Source organism: Biomphalaria glabrata, chromosome 4 (genome assembly GCF_947242115.1).
Source record: "Biomphalaria glabrata chromosome 4, xgBioGlab47.1, whole genome shotgun sequence".
NCBI lineage: Eukaryota > Metazoa > Mollusca > Gastropoda > Planorbidae > Biomphalaria > Biomphalaria glabrata.
Window position 1 is genome coordinate 44,826,703 of NC_074714.1, and position 16,671 is coordinate 44,843,373.

A 16,671-nucleotide genomic window follows, 5' to 3' on the forward strand; every position below is an offset into this window, starting at 1 on the left:
AGAGAGGCAATACGATGCAAAGAGAGGCAATACGAGGCAACGAGAGGCAATACGATGCAAAGAGAGGCAATACGAGGCAAAGAGAGGCAATACGATGCAAAGAGAGGCAATACGAGACAAAGAGAGGCAATACGAGGCAAAGAGAGGCAATACGAGGCAAAGAGAGGCAATACGAGGCAAAGAGAGGCAATACGAGGCAAAGAGAGGCAATACGAGGCAAAGAGAGGCAATACGAGGCAAAGAGAGGCAATACGAGGCAAAGTGAGGTAATACGAGGCAACGAGAAGCAATATGAGGAAAATGAGGCAATACGAGGCAAAGTGAGGCAATACGAGGCAAAAAGAAACAATAAATGAAAAAAAAAGAAGCAGTAATAGGATAAATAACGGAAATAAGGCTTTTATTCCACTACTGTTCCTAAATATTCAGTTCGTTTAAAAGTGTGTGCGTTTGAGTGTGTTTGTGTATATGTTCGTGTTAATTGATGTTTTTATCGCACAGCACATTTAAATGCATTCTTTAATATCTGCAATTGTGGGGTGAGAAACATAATAATGCTTATTACACTTAACTAGTTTGTTTCATAGGGTTAGGGTTAGGGTTAAATGTCGATCATAGCTGGCTTCATTGTTGCTATATAGCGTCGTGTATGGCTGTCTGGTAACGTGGAATCCGCGCTGGACTGTCGTTCGGGCTTATGGAAGGTCCCGGGTTCATTCCCTACTAGCTGCTACCCCATGTCACTCCGTAGGAGTAAATCATCTTCAACTCTGAATGAACATAACCTTGTTAATGAATAAGTAATACAATTATTTAAATTGATAACATCAGGGGCGGAGCTTTGAATGGGTGTTAATCTTCCATCGTACATTTTAGCCTTTTATTCTTTTTTCGTACAAGTGTTTGAACATCCCCGAGGTAAACATTTTTAGAATATTTCATTGGTTGAATTGCTTTCTACTTTCATTTTCAACTTGTCTCCCTTCCCCCACACAATAACATTGGATAAAGGGAAGCAATTAAACACATCGATGGACGCTAATAACAATGTACGGGTTTGTTTTTTTATAGACAATTTTACAGAACATTGAAAACTTTGGGGAGAGCTAAAAATAGCTTCAAAACTTCCAAGGAAGCTAAATATAAACAAAGTCTACACATCGCACAGAATCTGGGTATTTGTAGATACATTCTTACATCGAGAGTACAAAAAGGGCAATAGAAAATTTGAGTCTCTATATTCATGTTTTTCTTCTAATTACACTGTATATATATATTATTTCAATTAATCTTTTTTTTAGGTGTAAGCCTGAAATAATTTACGTGATTATATATTCTATGATGGACATTTTTTATATGAAATTATACACATCTACACCAATAGTAATATGGCAGATTCTATAAGCATTACTAAGAGTCTTAGTAAACCACATATTCTTGGCATAGTGCTTTAAAAACATGCACTGAACCATAATCTCCTACCTGAGTTCTTGGTGGCTTCCACGAAGGCTTGAATTCCTTTCTCACCATACGTCCCCGAGTCGGCCAGCGTGTTGACATAGGTCCAGCCTAAGGCACGGGCGGTGTCCGCCATGGCTTGAGCCTGATAGTTATCCGGTGGGACCACCCTTGAAAAGTACTCAAATCTAGTCTTGTCGCTGAGGTCGGCGCTGGTAGAGGCGTAGCTAATTTGAGGAATCTGAAAAGTAAAATTTTAAAAAAGGAATGTTCAATTCGAGTGGTTGTTTTAAACTCAAATCTCCGAACCGGGGGTCCTGGGTTCGAATCTTGGTAAAGACTGAATTTTTTTTAATTTCCAGATCTTTAGGGCGCCTTTGAGTCCACCCAGATCTATTGGGTACCTGAGATTAGTTGGGGAAAAGTAAAGACGTTTGGACGTTGTGTTGGCCACATGACAAACTCTTTAACCATGGGTCACAGAAACAGAAACAGATGACATTTACATCACATGCCCTATAGATCGCAAGGTCTAAATAAATACACCTAATACATCAAGTATTACGACACAATAAAAAATAATATTACTACTAAAACCAATGTCGAAATGTTGAAATAAAACAATTTAAACAAATATCTCGGATTTTTAGCATTTCTCCATGAAAGATAGCAATCCATACGCCATAATATACTTTCATAAATATCTGAATTTCGGTTATGCAAAATTTATAGCTCTCTTGGGTTTTTGTGAGCCATTTTAGCTCAACTTCAATTTTCGATAATAAATGTATAGCAAAAAAAAAATTAAACCACATGACAAATCATATAAAATTTCTAATAAAACTGCCCAGGAATACGATGTGTGTTACATGTTTTGAATGTTCCTTCAGAGTTAAAAATAATTGACTTCATAGTCCAAACCTCCCGCAGGAGGACGGGGGATGGCAGCGGGCAGGGTTTGAACCCGGGACATCGATAAGTCCAAACGACAGTCCAGCGTGCATACCCGCACGACCAGGCAGCCATCTATATCTGATGTAAAGTGAATGCGCTTAAATCATTTATACAATTGCTCATAATTTGAATAAGTATTTCTAGGATCATTTGATTTACAAAACTTGTGTACATTTTGACAGGGACAAGGCGCCTTTGTAATCCAGACCAGAGACTTAATATAATTTTTACAACAAGCAGAAAGCCGGAACTAAACCAAGCTAAGGGGAGCGAACGCCGAGCCATAATCCATCATTCATTATGCTAGTGCTAGCCCCTTGCATCGGCGAGAAGACGAGAGTTATCAGACTTAGTTGCATGTGCATGTCCTGTGAATTGATGGGATTAAGGAGGATTAGGGCAGAGGTTAGAGGCTAGGAGAGGTTTTAGTTCTTCTCTACACAAGGCGGCATTCATTTAAAGAGGGTCAGATGTACACAAAGGTTGCGTGTTCGAATCCTGTAATCAGAGGTGACCACAATATGATGGAAAGGCTGGGGGTGGAAGTATTAATATTTTACATCGCGATGACGATTGATCTTTCTAAGATAATTTTGGGTTACGCCAATGCGTAGCTTGTCAGATTGTTCAGGGAGTATGTATTTAGATCTAGGAATATCTTGAAATAATGTGCGGCTCTAATCCGATTTTCTATTTAAATCTTTTCTTATAAATATGAAAAGAGAGAGAGAGATATTCGAATCAACAACTTTTTTCTTATATCCCAAGTTCTCTCTCTCTCTTTCTTTCGTTTTGTTTTCTGTCTGTCTGTCTCCTTTCCCTCTTTCTCTCTCTCTTCCCCCCCCCTCTCCTTTCTATGCTTCATCCCTTCTCCCTTTCCCTCTCTTCTCTCTCTCTCTTTTCCCTGTTTCTCTCTCTTTTTCTCTTATTCTGTCAACAGCACACACCTCGCTCTGTCTTTTTCTCTATTCCCCCTCTCTCTTCTCTCTCTCTCTCTCTTTCTCTCACCAGCACGCACACACACACACAAACACACACACATAAATATTATGTTTACAAATGTCATACTAGATTTTTTTCGTTAGCCATCCCAGTAGGCCTACCATTGCTGTCAAAGTCGCCAGGTATAGGCCTAGATTTAATAAAACACACTTAATTCAACGACCAGGTTCGACTCGTTTAAATACATTTCTTTTCCTTAAAAGTATTTTGTAGTCAATCTCTGTTTGTAGTTGGCCTCCTTGAGTCGTCCAACGTCTAGGGTTCATTATGGCAAGAACTCTTTTGTGACTTTTATTCTGGATAGACATTCCGGATCACATGTAACTCAGGTTAGGGTGGTATATGCTTTGGCGGTAGAGGAGCCAGCCCTTTGTATTTTCTTTTGCCACGAATTTCTTCCAGAGCTGATCCAATGCTGTTTCACTGTCTGCAGTTTTCTTCGACGTCACCTGTTTCTACATAGTGCGATCTGTACTAGTTGCATGAATGAACAGGAAGTAACTGTGGATATTATTTGGTTCACGTTTCAACAGAGTTCAAAAGAATATGGTTCGCAAGAGTCATAAAGAAACAAGCTATAGAAAAAAAATATTTAAAAAAAAATAAAGCTTATCTAACCCTAACGGCTAATTACTGCCATTTATCTGAAATGGCAAGGTTTAACTCCATTTCTTCTATATAAAACAAAATTTAATTTATTAGTACTAATTGGGTAATTAATGGGTCAATATTTGGATTGATTTGCATATTGTTATCGATTATAAATAATTATGCAAAATTTCAACTTGACCCAAAAATGGGAAGTGGGAGAAAAAAACGTTTCAAAACGATATAAGGATTTAATTCATATATACATCTACATTTCTCATTAGCAGTTATTTCCCTTATTTTGATATCAAACAAAATAATTAATCAACAACAATTGATTAACTAATTGTTTTATTTTTTTTTTATTGATTCATGTCTTGTTAGACTCAATGACTTATTGTGCAGTTTCAACTTGATCCGAGAATGAGAAATGGGAGAAAAATATGTTCAGACTTTTTACCAGACAGACAGATAGACAGACAGACAGACAGAAAGACAGACATACAATAAGACAGAGTGAGTTGATATAAGCTTTGTAAAAAATAGAATCTGTTCGCCACGATAGACACGCGACCCGGAGTTTCGTCATTAACCATCTTTAGAGATAATTTCAGCCTCAGAAAGCACTGCCTTCTGTGCTAATCTAGAGAAACACGCTAGCGTAAAGATATAGATATTTGTGGACTGATTGGAATTGAGTCGTTGGTAGACTGGTATCATTAAAGCTGCGTCTTTGATTACAGAGAGCAGAGTAATGCATTAGCTAATTTTAAAATGGCAGGATGCATTGTAAAAAAAATGTCAGGTTCCCCTTTCAGACACTACGATCTATATGGCAGACGGTGAAAACGACATCTGTTACTGTGGTTAACGAGGGTGTCATGTGACCAGCACAACGACCAACCGCCTTTACTTTTTTCCCAATTAATGTCAGGTACCCATTAGAGCTTTGTTGACTCAGAGCTAGGCCATTCGTTATAGAAGTCCTGTGACGTGGCAACACGCTATTGGTCTAAACTGCCCACAGGTTGTGACGTTGCATGTGTCGCTCAGAGGTGCCAAAGATCCCAAAATAAAAAATCCATGCCTTTACCATGATTCAAAACCGGAAGCTATGCGATTTACCTAACATCCACCGCGCTCCAGTTAGTTAAGATCTTTTAAAATAAACAATCATTAATTATTTAACTAATTTATGTAAGTCATTATCATTAATTGTGATCTGTAATTAGTTAAAATCATAACACATTTTGAAAGATTAGAAAAAAAATACTTTCAAATTCTCTGCAATACTAATAACTAAACCTCTTGCAATACTAAATAACTAAACCTCTTGCAGTACTAATAACTAAGCCTCCTGCAATAGTAATAACCAGACCTCTTGCAATACTAATAACTAAACCTCCTGCAATACTAATAACTAAACCTCCTGCAATACTAATAACTAAACCTCTTGCAATACTAATAACTAAACCTCCTGCTCATGATGACGGAGATTAGGTGCGAACTCAGGACTATCATGAAGACAATCAGGAGTGCATACCTCAACCCCATTCATTGAACTTACAAAAGAGTAGATAATAAAAAATGACATCTCTCTATAAAACTGTCAGAGTAATTAATTTATTGCTCTTGGGGTTGATTTCCCAATCCTATAAATTGAACGGCCGGCAATGTCAAGAAATAATAGAATATAAATCAAGTGTTTGTTAAAACGTTACCTTCGGGACATTTCCCAAAAGACAAAGACAATGTCTTAATGACCATTAGTTGTACAAGGCAAGGGTCAGATTACAAATAATAGCTGCGATTATATTTATATAAAAAATAGGATTAAATATAATATTTTTAATCAATATCTAGACTTCCTTGTAAGACTACAGTACAAAGCAACACATAAATTGGATATTTCCCAATAGCGATAGGCTGAGGGAGTATCGTTAGAATTAAAATTTCGGATTTCTTTTCTTTGTCTCCAGTCAGAGAGTGATAATAAATAAGGAAAAGCTTGACATCTTTCACATTAAAGACTTAGAACATCACCGAAGACCAGCAAATAAACTCCAGTCCAAGTCTGTGACTGAACCTTGCTATTAGTCCATTCCAGTATATTTTAGTCAGGTCAGACTGACCCTAAAGTGAAGCTCATCTCACACTGGGAAGTAAAATAGTCTAGACACTGAAGCAATGATTGGTGAATGAGTTGTTGTGACGCTTTGGACTTAATCCTCCTTTGTTTGTTTCGTTTTGTTCGTTTGTTTGTTTGTTTGTTTCGTTTTGTTTGTTTATTTGTTTGTTTGTTTGTTTGTTTTTCAGCTTTTGTTAGTTAGTTTGGTCATCAGTCAGTGGGATGTAGACCTGCTGACTGGAATTACTGGCACGCATTCTAAGGAAGGTGTTATTCCTATCACATCATTGGCTAACGTGAAACAAAGCAGACAGATATCTATGGCACACAATGAGTGCTGAGACCTTGGATCAACCCAAACAAACAAATGGACTAGCTAGTACCAGACGTGTCTCTTTAGAATTGGGGCATTCTTTAGATAAAATATAAGTACGTAGATCTGTATAGAATCTTCATTGTATGTGTGTCGGTAGTAAGTAGCTGTGGATATGAATTCATTGTATGTGTGTCGATAGTAAGTAGCTGTGGATATAATCTTCATTGTATGTGTGTCGGTAGTAAGAAGCTATGGACAGAATCTTCATTGTAAAAAATGTTTTACATAATTCGGATGTTCCTTCAGAGTTGAAGATAGTTTACTTCCTAGTCCAAACCTAAAAGTCCTATGCAGGACGACGGGGGATGGGAGCGGGCAGGGTTTGAACCCTCGACCGTCGATAAATCCGAACGACAGTCCAGCGAGCAAACCGCACGACCAGGCAGCCACCTGTATAGGTATCAGTAGTAAGTAGCTGTGGATAGAATCTTCATTGTAGTAAGTAGCTGTTGATAGAATCTTCATTGTTTTATTAACGATTATTTTATATCAATATCTGGGGGATTCATTCATGTGATTGATAACCAATTAAATGATTAACTCAACGAGTTCTTCAGTAACTGGAAATCGTTTTGTAAACAATACATAGTGGTACGTGAATGATATCTAAGATATTGTACTATGACGATTCTTTCTATCCAGGATATAAGACTTGTCATGAAGTTATGATATGGAACTAGTTTTATGTGTCCGAGATTTTAAAAAAGAAGGTAGAAAAAGGAAGACAAAGCCATAAGCACTTCTTGTAGTTGTCTAGTTACAGGTTGTGATTGCCAGTGGATTGCATTTAGTCCAGATGATCTAGGAAGTAGGAATTCCCAAAGATATGATGTACATCACGTATGCTCTCATTGTTATGTAAATACTTTTTAGAGCTGGAAGGTCGCGTCAAGGACATCCTTACCGAACATTATCCTTAACCTTTGAGGGACAAAAGAAATGTCCATGAAAATACAAAGCGCCGATGTATCGATACCAAATGTCACATATTCAAATCAATGTTGACATTTAGTATAGTGAAGGAAGTGCGACACTACATTATTTGTACCTGTTATTTGTACCTGTTACTTGTACCTGTTATTTTTACCTGTTATTTTCATATTTTTTCTAGCCTGTCTCCTCGTCCGTGAACCCCGTTATCTCGCCACGCGCCAGGATGTGATGTGAACACTAGACTTAATTTGTTCGTCTTCTTCTACTCTAGGACAAATTAGTACAAATGTTCCTTCCTCCCTAGTGCTATTAGAGCATGGAATGGGTTGCCTGAGCTAGCCAGGAAAACCAGTGACTGGGCAAGATTTAAGTCATTCTTTAACATGCATGACTAGGTGCATGACACTTAGGACGTAATCATCATCTTTTTTTAAAGTAACGTTTGTATTTTAAAAGATAAGATAAGACTCCAACGTTTGATGTCGTCTGAGAATAACAACAATATTTGCAAAGCATTCGATTCCGAAGAATGGTAAGTACTTCTTCTATACTGTCCACACCAGCCTTCAGCAGAACATTCAATATAAAGATTTAAAGAACAAATGTGTCCTTGAGTAGCAGTGATGTCTTTTAAGTTGTTTTTTTTTCTTCAAGAACAAACAAAAAGCAGAAAAAGTTTGAACGTCTGTGTCATGATTTGATTTGAAATTGACAAGAGACCTTGCTGATCCTTGCACAACCCAGCACCACGTCTTCCCCAGCTGCCTCATTGTTCCCCCTTCCCTCAGGCCAACTTCCTGCATCGTTCTTTTTTGTCAACATAGTTGGCCGGCATTTGACTTCTCACTCGTGTCTTTATTGTTGACCCAAGGCCAGTTTTCCTGGATAGCCTAACCGATGGCATTGTAAAAAGAGGAGTGGAGGGGGGAACTGACATTGTAAGGGGGGGGCTAATGATTTTACGTCAAAATAGTTAATTTTCCTCTGGAATGAGTTGGGCGAGGGAGAGAGAGAGAGAGAGAGAGAGAGAGAATAATGGCACCACAAGACATGATGGTCTGTTTGAGAAGACAACTTCAAGCCCTCTGGGAAGTTTTTGATAGATTAAAAAAAGATGTTTTTGTTGTTGTTGTTGTTGTTTTCTCAGAAGTATTTCAGAAACCTTCAATTTGCTGCAGTGCACTGCTCAAGTCGATTTGTTTCATTTTGTTGTCATTTAGGACGGAGGGAGACTCTTGCTGACATAAAGGTGTAGTTGGGCTCTCTCTGATAACATCGAGATGGTGTTCGGCTATCTTTGATGACATCGAGCTGGTGTTAGGTTATCTTTGATGACATCAAGCTGGTGTTGGGTTATCTTTGATGACATCGAGCTGGTGTTGGGCTATCTTTGATGACATCGAGCTGGTGTTGGGCTATCTTTGATGACATCGAGCTGGTGTTGGACTATCTTTGATGACATCAAGATGATGTTGAGTCTCTGATGACATCGAGCTGGTGCTGGGTTCTCTCTGATGGCATCTAGATGATGTTGGGATATTTCTTATAATATCGAGATGATGTAGGGCTATCTCTATTGACATCAAGACGATGTTGGATATCTCTTATGATGACTTGATGTTATTTGTCTGCAAGAAATACTCGGTGGTTATCCTTCCCAATAATTTGCATAAATGCCCAAACTACGGCTCGTGGGTAATTTCTGGTCCTTCGAAACATCTGCCCACTTTACCTAATGAAGCCACAGAAATGGAGAAGTAGCCACTAACCCATGTATCAGAAATGTATTTGGTCCCCATGACGAAAAAGGTTTGGCCACCACAACAAAATAAAACCACCATGTACATTGTAGTCAACTTATCTTATGAGTGCTTTCTACCGACTGTCTAGAGTTCCTACCATCAAGAACATATCTTGTAACAGTAACAGAGATTTAGATTTTCATTAAATGTCGACTTTGATATTAAGGAGCCGAAGGCTGAAAAGGGGGCAGATAATCCTTCAATTTATTATTGTAGGCTATTACACAACAGTAAAAATAAAAAAGGTGCTTCAGGGCAGAAGCGTCACTAGGTTTGGTGAAACCCAATGAGATTAGCCAATTCCTAAATGTCCCCCTAAAAAAAATTTTCACCTTGGTGTCCCCTCCTAATGGTTGTCGAACGGCGCTGTCCGCACCCCTCTCACCCCCACCCTGCGACGTCACTGCTTAAAGGTTCGGATGAATCGATATGACAGGATTAGTGGTTAGCGTTAAAAAAAAAACAACCTCACACGTTGTAGCTCCCCGGCCCCCTCTCACTTCCATGGGCGGAATGGAACAAGGGTGTCGGTAAAAAGATACCCTATCATCGTAATTAGACTCACGGGCGCCAAAACACACCCACAGAAAATGTCTCTTCAGTAACGGACAAGCCGGTATTAGGCCTTCTTTAAGGAGCGAACACTACGGTGAAACTCGTCGACCCATTGATCACGTGTCGGTAGAACCAGTTCCCAGAGATTGGGGCGACACTCTTAGACGACGATCGAGCCGACACTCGAGTGCTGAAAATACGCACGGCCTCGTTCGATATCCCGACAGACGTACAAAATATAGATTCTATATTTAGAATTAGAGATGACGTCACGAACTTATTTTTAAACATAAATATAAAATATATTTTAGAGAGAGGGAGGGAATGACGCATTTATATACCTATAATTGTTTAATATTAATTGAATAGAGTGTAGCACTATTAGACATAGCTTATATTACGTCACGATTGCGAAACATTGTCAGTCGAAAAACGTACCAACAATAAAAACACAATTCTTCAGCTCTAATTGTTCTTAGGCCAATGGGAGAATGTCTTCTCTTGTCTTGGTAAAATTGGAAGGTCGAAAAAATGCATCTTTATAAAGCTTTTATCAACTCTGTCTGATGCACATTTTTATACACGTTAGTTCTCCCACTTCCTATTCTCGGAGCTAGTTGAAATTTCGCAAAATTATTCTTAGCCCCTAACAAAACATGAATGTATCACTAAATTAACCAATTAATTTAATTAATTATTGTATTTGATATGGGAAAAGGGAGATAAATCTTTCAGTATTGAGAGATATGATTCTGAATAAGTTTTTTTTGCATGTTCTACATCTATATCTAGTTTTATTGGTATATTTTGAAAGTTGCTAGGAATAAATAACCATAGTTACCTAGAAATTCTCTATTGTTTCTAACGTATGAAGTTGTCTTTTGCTAGTGTTAGTGCCAGATAACTACAAAAGATTATGTTTGTTAATAGCAATATATAAATTATAATAGTAATAATGATACTTTCTATTGTAATTATAATTATTATTATAAATTATTATGATTGTTATTACGTATATCAATATTATTCACTCGAACATTTTAAAATTAACATTTTTAATAAAAACTAACAAAAGTATTAGGTATGACTGCTGACAGTCTGTAAAAGTGACGAGAAACCAAAACAAACATTTGGAAATTTCTTTATTGTTTCTACTTTTGTTTTTATTTCATTTTCACCAACAATGTGAAATCAAAGTCTATTTGATACGCATGTCATAGGAAGCATTTTATAGGTAGCGGAGTGTTTGTATCCATTACCACTTCCGGCAATGACAACCTTACGTTGAGGTAATATTTGGCCTCCTTTAGTCGCGAGGCGACTGTAGATGATGAGATGAATGCCTGGGCATTAACTGTGGCCCACGCATCACAATTAAAGTAACGGCAAGTGTCGATACAGTTTGGGGTCAGCGTCTGCCAGAGTGTAGCACTGAGTACTACATTTATTTTAAATCCCGACATTGGACATAAGATATTTGACAGACTAAGTAATTGTATCAATCAGTAATTTAATTTGTAATGGGTGTAGACCAGTGGTCTTCAACGGGGGCGATATCGCCCCCTTGGGGGCGTTTTCGAGATTTTGGGGGGCGCTGGGAGCCAAAGGGGCGGTAGGGGGGCGCTGGGCACAATAGGGGGCGGTAGGGGGGCGCTGGACATAAAGGGGGAAAGAAAAAACTTAAGGTGCACTGAACAAAAGAAATGTTAAAATATCCTTCAACATTAAAGCTGGTAAACTACATAGAGACAAGTTCTAGTTAGCTGGCTTCTAATTTAAGAACAGAAACAACGCTAGAAGTTGAGTTCGGGAATCCCATTTTCTATTTTTAATTTCTTACTCTTTTGCTGTAATTGTAGGGTATCTGGTGTCCTTAGATATTGCGCGCGTAAACGTTTATGATTTGATAAACAAAGTAGGTAATACGTGTTTTAGATTATAGTTTATTTTATCTACATATGTTAATATATTGATATGTAAACGTTAATTGGAAAAAACTTTAAAGCTAACATTCAAATAGAATTTTTTTACCTTTTTTTTAAACAAAAAACATTGAAAAAGTGTTGTTACGACAACTCGCTGGTATGTAATGTCATAGTGTTAAGAGCTTAAGTGAATTGCCACTAGATAAAAAGTATTCCAATGATCTACTTTGAATGACGGCATTTTCAGATGAGGTTATATGAAACCAAGTCGGCTTCACGAACATAGGAATGTCCAAAAATAACTTTAGAATGTTCATGAACAATTATAAAAATCTACAATTAAACAATATATGTATTTAAAAAAAACGGCAAAGCATGATATGTTTTAATGGCTTCTTAGAAAAATGCATAGCTTTTTTTAAAGTCTTATGATATTGTTTGAAAAGTGATTAAAACTAAAATTATTTTTTTTAACATATGTTACAAAAAAAGACATTTTTTCTGTTAGTATTGAAATTTTATTTCAAAATTGTCTTGTTATGTAGCTTTTAAAGACATATAGAGAACCATCAATGGTTGGACAATGGCTTCAAAAGTAATATAGAAATATAGAACATAACTATTCACTATTCACCTTATGAGTTATGATACACAGGCAACATCTTAAGAAAAGTTTAGCCCGCAATTTCATTTCTATTTGAATCTAATTATAAAAATTGTAGATAAAATAGAAACCCATGCAGAAAATAATCTCATCCTTCAACAGCTTTATGAAACAAATAATGAAAAAGATGTTAGACTCTTGTTGTAAACTGAAGTTCGCTGGATTTCGAAAGGGGTTTGTTATTGCTCGTTTTGTTCAACTGTTGGCGGTGACTTAAAGCTGGCTAAAAAATGTTTCTTCATGGTAGGAATCTAACGCAAATAAATGAAACCAACCTTCGACTGCAAGGAAAGAAATGTACTTTACAATTACACCTGAAAACTGTAGGCCCTAATATTCCAAAATTTAAAAGGGGACTATTCTTAGGATTTGAAAGAAAGTCATAACAATCAGATTAATTTTTGAGTGTAATCACAACAAATTAATTGACAATTTTTGTATAATGATTATATTGGTATTGCCTTCGATTCCGAAGAATACGGCTGAGTGCAGTGTTTCACATAACTACGCAAACCTAGTTTCGACCTGCATATTTTCCAGAATTTTATGCAGACAAAGCCGTTGTCTGCTGGCGGTCTATTTAAATTTTCTTTCCGTCTTCTGCTCCTGTCTTCAATAATGTATTTTCTTTGAGTCTCAAATGTTTGTTACGCTGCTTTTGTGAGAGCTCTCCAACTGTCTCTCTCAGAGACCATCGGCTACCAGAGAATGCTTCCAGTTACTTTTCACTATGCCAGTAAGGGCATCTTTATAGCGTTTACGGGGGGCACCTCTGTAACTCCGTCCTACTCTAAGCCTGCCAAAGAAGATCGCCTTTGGCATGCGGTCGTCTCCCATGCGGGATAAGTTTTATTGACAGCATAAAAATTAATAAAAAATATTTTATTCAAATGTGCCTTCTCACGCTTCTTTATAAGTGTTTTTCTTAGAGGGGGGCGCTGGCTGATTTTTTTAAAGAAAAAATACGAAAAGGGGGCGGTAGGCCAAAAAAGGTTGAAGACTACTGGTGTAGACTAACAATAATAAATCTATACAATGGGCTTTGTTGCGCTTATGCGTTTCGTTTCTTTGGTTTAAAACTAGAATTAGTAAATTGGGCCTGAAGTACCTTTTTCTTTATATATCTTTAGCACTTTTCAGTTCTCATTTTTAATTGAACTAACATTATTAGGCTGTAAATTTAAGTGTACCTGATAGAATAAAAAGTATGCACAAATACGGGTAGTTTGGATCAAACCTGATAGAGGCTATAAAAAGAAAAGACCTGAAACAAGCATTTACAGTACTTTATTTGATGAGTCTTTTACCCAAGATCTGTGTATTTTTTTAGGACTAGCTTACTTCAAGTACCCGGCATTTTCTGAGACACAATTTCACACACAAAAATAATTGTTGAATTAATTATTTTTTTTTGTGATTTTAAAACTTATAATGATATTTTAAAAGTTTTTTTTTTTAAAGTGTTACTGTAATCTATTGTGAACATTCGTTTGTTATGAATCTCACTATTTTTTCACATTTGTGTCTGTTTTAATTTCGTAATGTTTTCTTGAGTTAAGGGGTCGTGTTTTCTCCTGATGTTTATACCTGATTTCTCTTATCAGCCGTTGTGAGACATTGGTCCAAAATATAGCTAAGCTTATAAATCTAAAAAAAAATCGCATGTGAATATACAAATGAACTTGTTTTAGATGAAGTCCATTAATTATGGCTGCTTTGAAAAATTGATCTCAATCAAGCCATGAGCATTGTCATAATAGTCATAGATCTACAAAATCTAGTTATAATCTGGAATCTATATAATTATAAATATTCAAGCTTAATTCGGATTATAACTATAGAATCAGTATAGATCTACTTCTAGAATATATATCTAGGTTATAAGTAAAGTAGAAATAGAATCATAGATAATCAGAATTTACTCTAGACTGTAACTCTAGGCAGTCTAAATCTAGAGTCTTAGACTTAGTCTTGATTTTAGACTAGATTTAAGTCTAGTATACTATATAAACCTATATATACGCTGCCTTTGTGGGCCTTACTAAGGCTTTCGAATCGGTCGATGGTTTAGGGAGGATTTTGGCCAGGCTCGGATGCCTAACTACGCTCCTATCTATTCTCAAGCAGTTTCATGTGGGACAAAAAGGCCAGATAAGACACATTGGTGACCTGTTTGATCATTTCCCAAAGCATGAAGCAGGGCTGTGTACTTGCTCCTACTCTATTTATATCTTCTTTAGCGTAATGCTGGGTCAAATGAGGCAGCGAATGCAGGTAGGCATTTACATCCGGTTTCGTTCAGACGGCAATGTGTTCAATTTCGCTATTTCGCATACGCTGCCGCCTCTTTCTGTTTATTTATAAACCTCGAGAAAAACGGACGTCATGTTCCAGAAGTGACCCAAAGATCACCGTTAATGGACGTCCCCTTAACGTGGTAGGCCACTTCACATATCTAGGAAGCATAGTATCGAATGACACCTCGCTTTTAAGGGAGTTGATAACCTTCTGGCCAGGGCCAGGGCCAGTAGTGCTTTTGGAATCCTCCGCCTGCCAACAAAAAAAAAGTGTCTACCAAGCAGAGGTTCTCTAAACCTTTTATAATTTATATGGATCTGAGATATGTGTATTATACAGAAAACAACTAAGGCTACTTGAACGCTTTCACCAAAGATGCTTGCGCTCCATCATGGACATACGGTGGCAAGAAAGCACTACAAACATTGACGTTATTGCGAACGCCAGTATTGACAGTATAGACTAGTATAGAGGGACTTCTAATGGTCAGACAGTTACGCTGGGCAGGGCACGTATCCCGTATAGGGGACAAACGCAGTCTCTTTTGGTGACATAAAAGTTGGTCGACGTGCCCAATGGAAACGCTTTAAAGACCAGCTTAGGCGCCAACTTGCCTTAGCAGACATAGAATAGAGCACCTGGTTACATGCGGTCTCAGAACGAGACAGACTGCTGGATGTCACTCACAAAGGCCGCGGGATGCACATTTGAGACCAAAAGGAAATACGCAGCCGAGGACAGGCGCAGACGGCGAAAAGAAAATCTTAATCGACCACAGGCGGACAATGGTTATGCTTGCCCTGGTTGTAGGAAAATATGTAGGTCACAGCTGGGGCTGTTATCAACGGGAAATATTGCATTCCTTATTAATCTTTAGACTCGATGACAAACCTTATTATTATTATATTAGTGTATTAGGTCTTGGCGTTGAAAAGTAGATCTATAAATAGAAGTATATTTAATATTGTATACATAGTAATTCTACTGAGTCTGATATAGACTAGCTATATAATTATTTTAGATCTAGATCTAGATCTAGACTCTATATAGAATAATCTACATAGTAGATGTAATTAATAACCTAATTAATAAACTTAAGTCAGGTAAAGCTAGTGACAAACTAGTCTGAAGATAGAATCTAGATTTTTAAACTAGATTCGATCTGAAATGTAGATCTAGTTAAGTCTACTTAATGACAATGTCATTGATTCAGAAGATCAATGATGAGTGCAGTGTTTACTATTTATTTGCATGTTTCACGAATCACATGTGCCCATGTGGTGATATGACTACGCCTACATTATACGCAGAACCGTGAATGGCGTGAACGGTATACTCAGGACCTATTGCGACTTGACGGCTTTTGTAAGTTTGTCTGCTGTGATGTACGAGATGCCAAAAAAATATGTAGATTCAAAAATTCTAGAACAATAGATCTATTCCTTCCACTTAATTTATTAACATAAATCTAATAATCTCATTTATAATATGTAGCTCTAAATCTACTATATTACCATACATTCATGCAGATTTTAATATATAGACTTAATTATATATATAATTTAATTTAATATATAAATAAAAAGGTGAACGCCCTAAATTCGAACTAGAGGGCTTAAGCCTCCTCAAGCCTACTGTGCCAGGGAAGTGCTTTTGAAAAATAGACGATTTTATTGTCAGCTACTTTTAGCTTCAAACTTTAAAGCGGCGACCTATATCTCTCTACAAAGTATAAAGGACACCAATTCAACTAATATCCTACCACAACATCAGTTAAGTACAATTTATTTCCCTTGTTCAATACCAAACAAAATAATTAATTACCAATAGTTAATTAACTAATAATTTATTATAATTATTACTTTTTAGCGGCCCCCGTAAGGGGAAAAAGCCGCTATTAGGTTTGTGCCAAATGTCCGTCTGTCCGTCTGTCACACTCAGATCTCGAAAACTAGAAGAGATATGAAAAATATTATTTCATCATTAAA

At 37.0% G+C, this 16,671-nt stretch overlaps 1 protein-coding gene across 1 annotated transcript in view; it reads right to left on the bottom strand.

Annotated features, from left to right (window-relative positions):
* The window catches only part of LOC106068234 (metabotropic glutamate receptor 8-like), a 203,220-nt gene that overhangs the window by 66,729 nt on the left and 119,820 nt on the right, over positions 1 to 16,671 (bottom strand). The window contains exon 3 of the mRNA XM_056027372.1: positions 1,483 to 1,699. Within this exon, the coding sequence (XP_055883347.1) occupies positions 1,483 to 1,699 (217 nt within the window). The remainder of the gene's footprint in view (positions 1 to 1,482; positions 1,700 to 16,671) is intronic.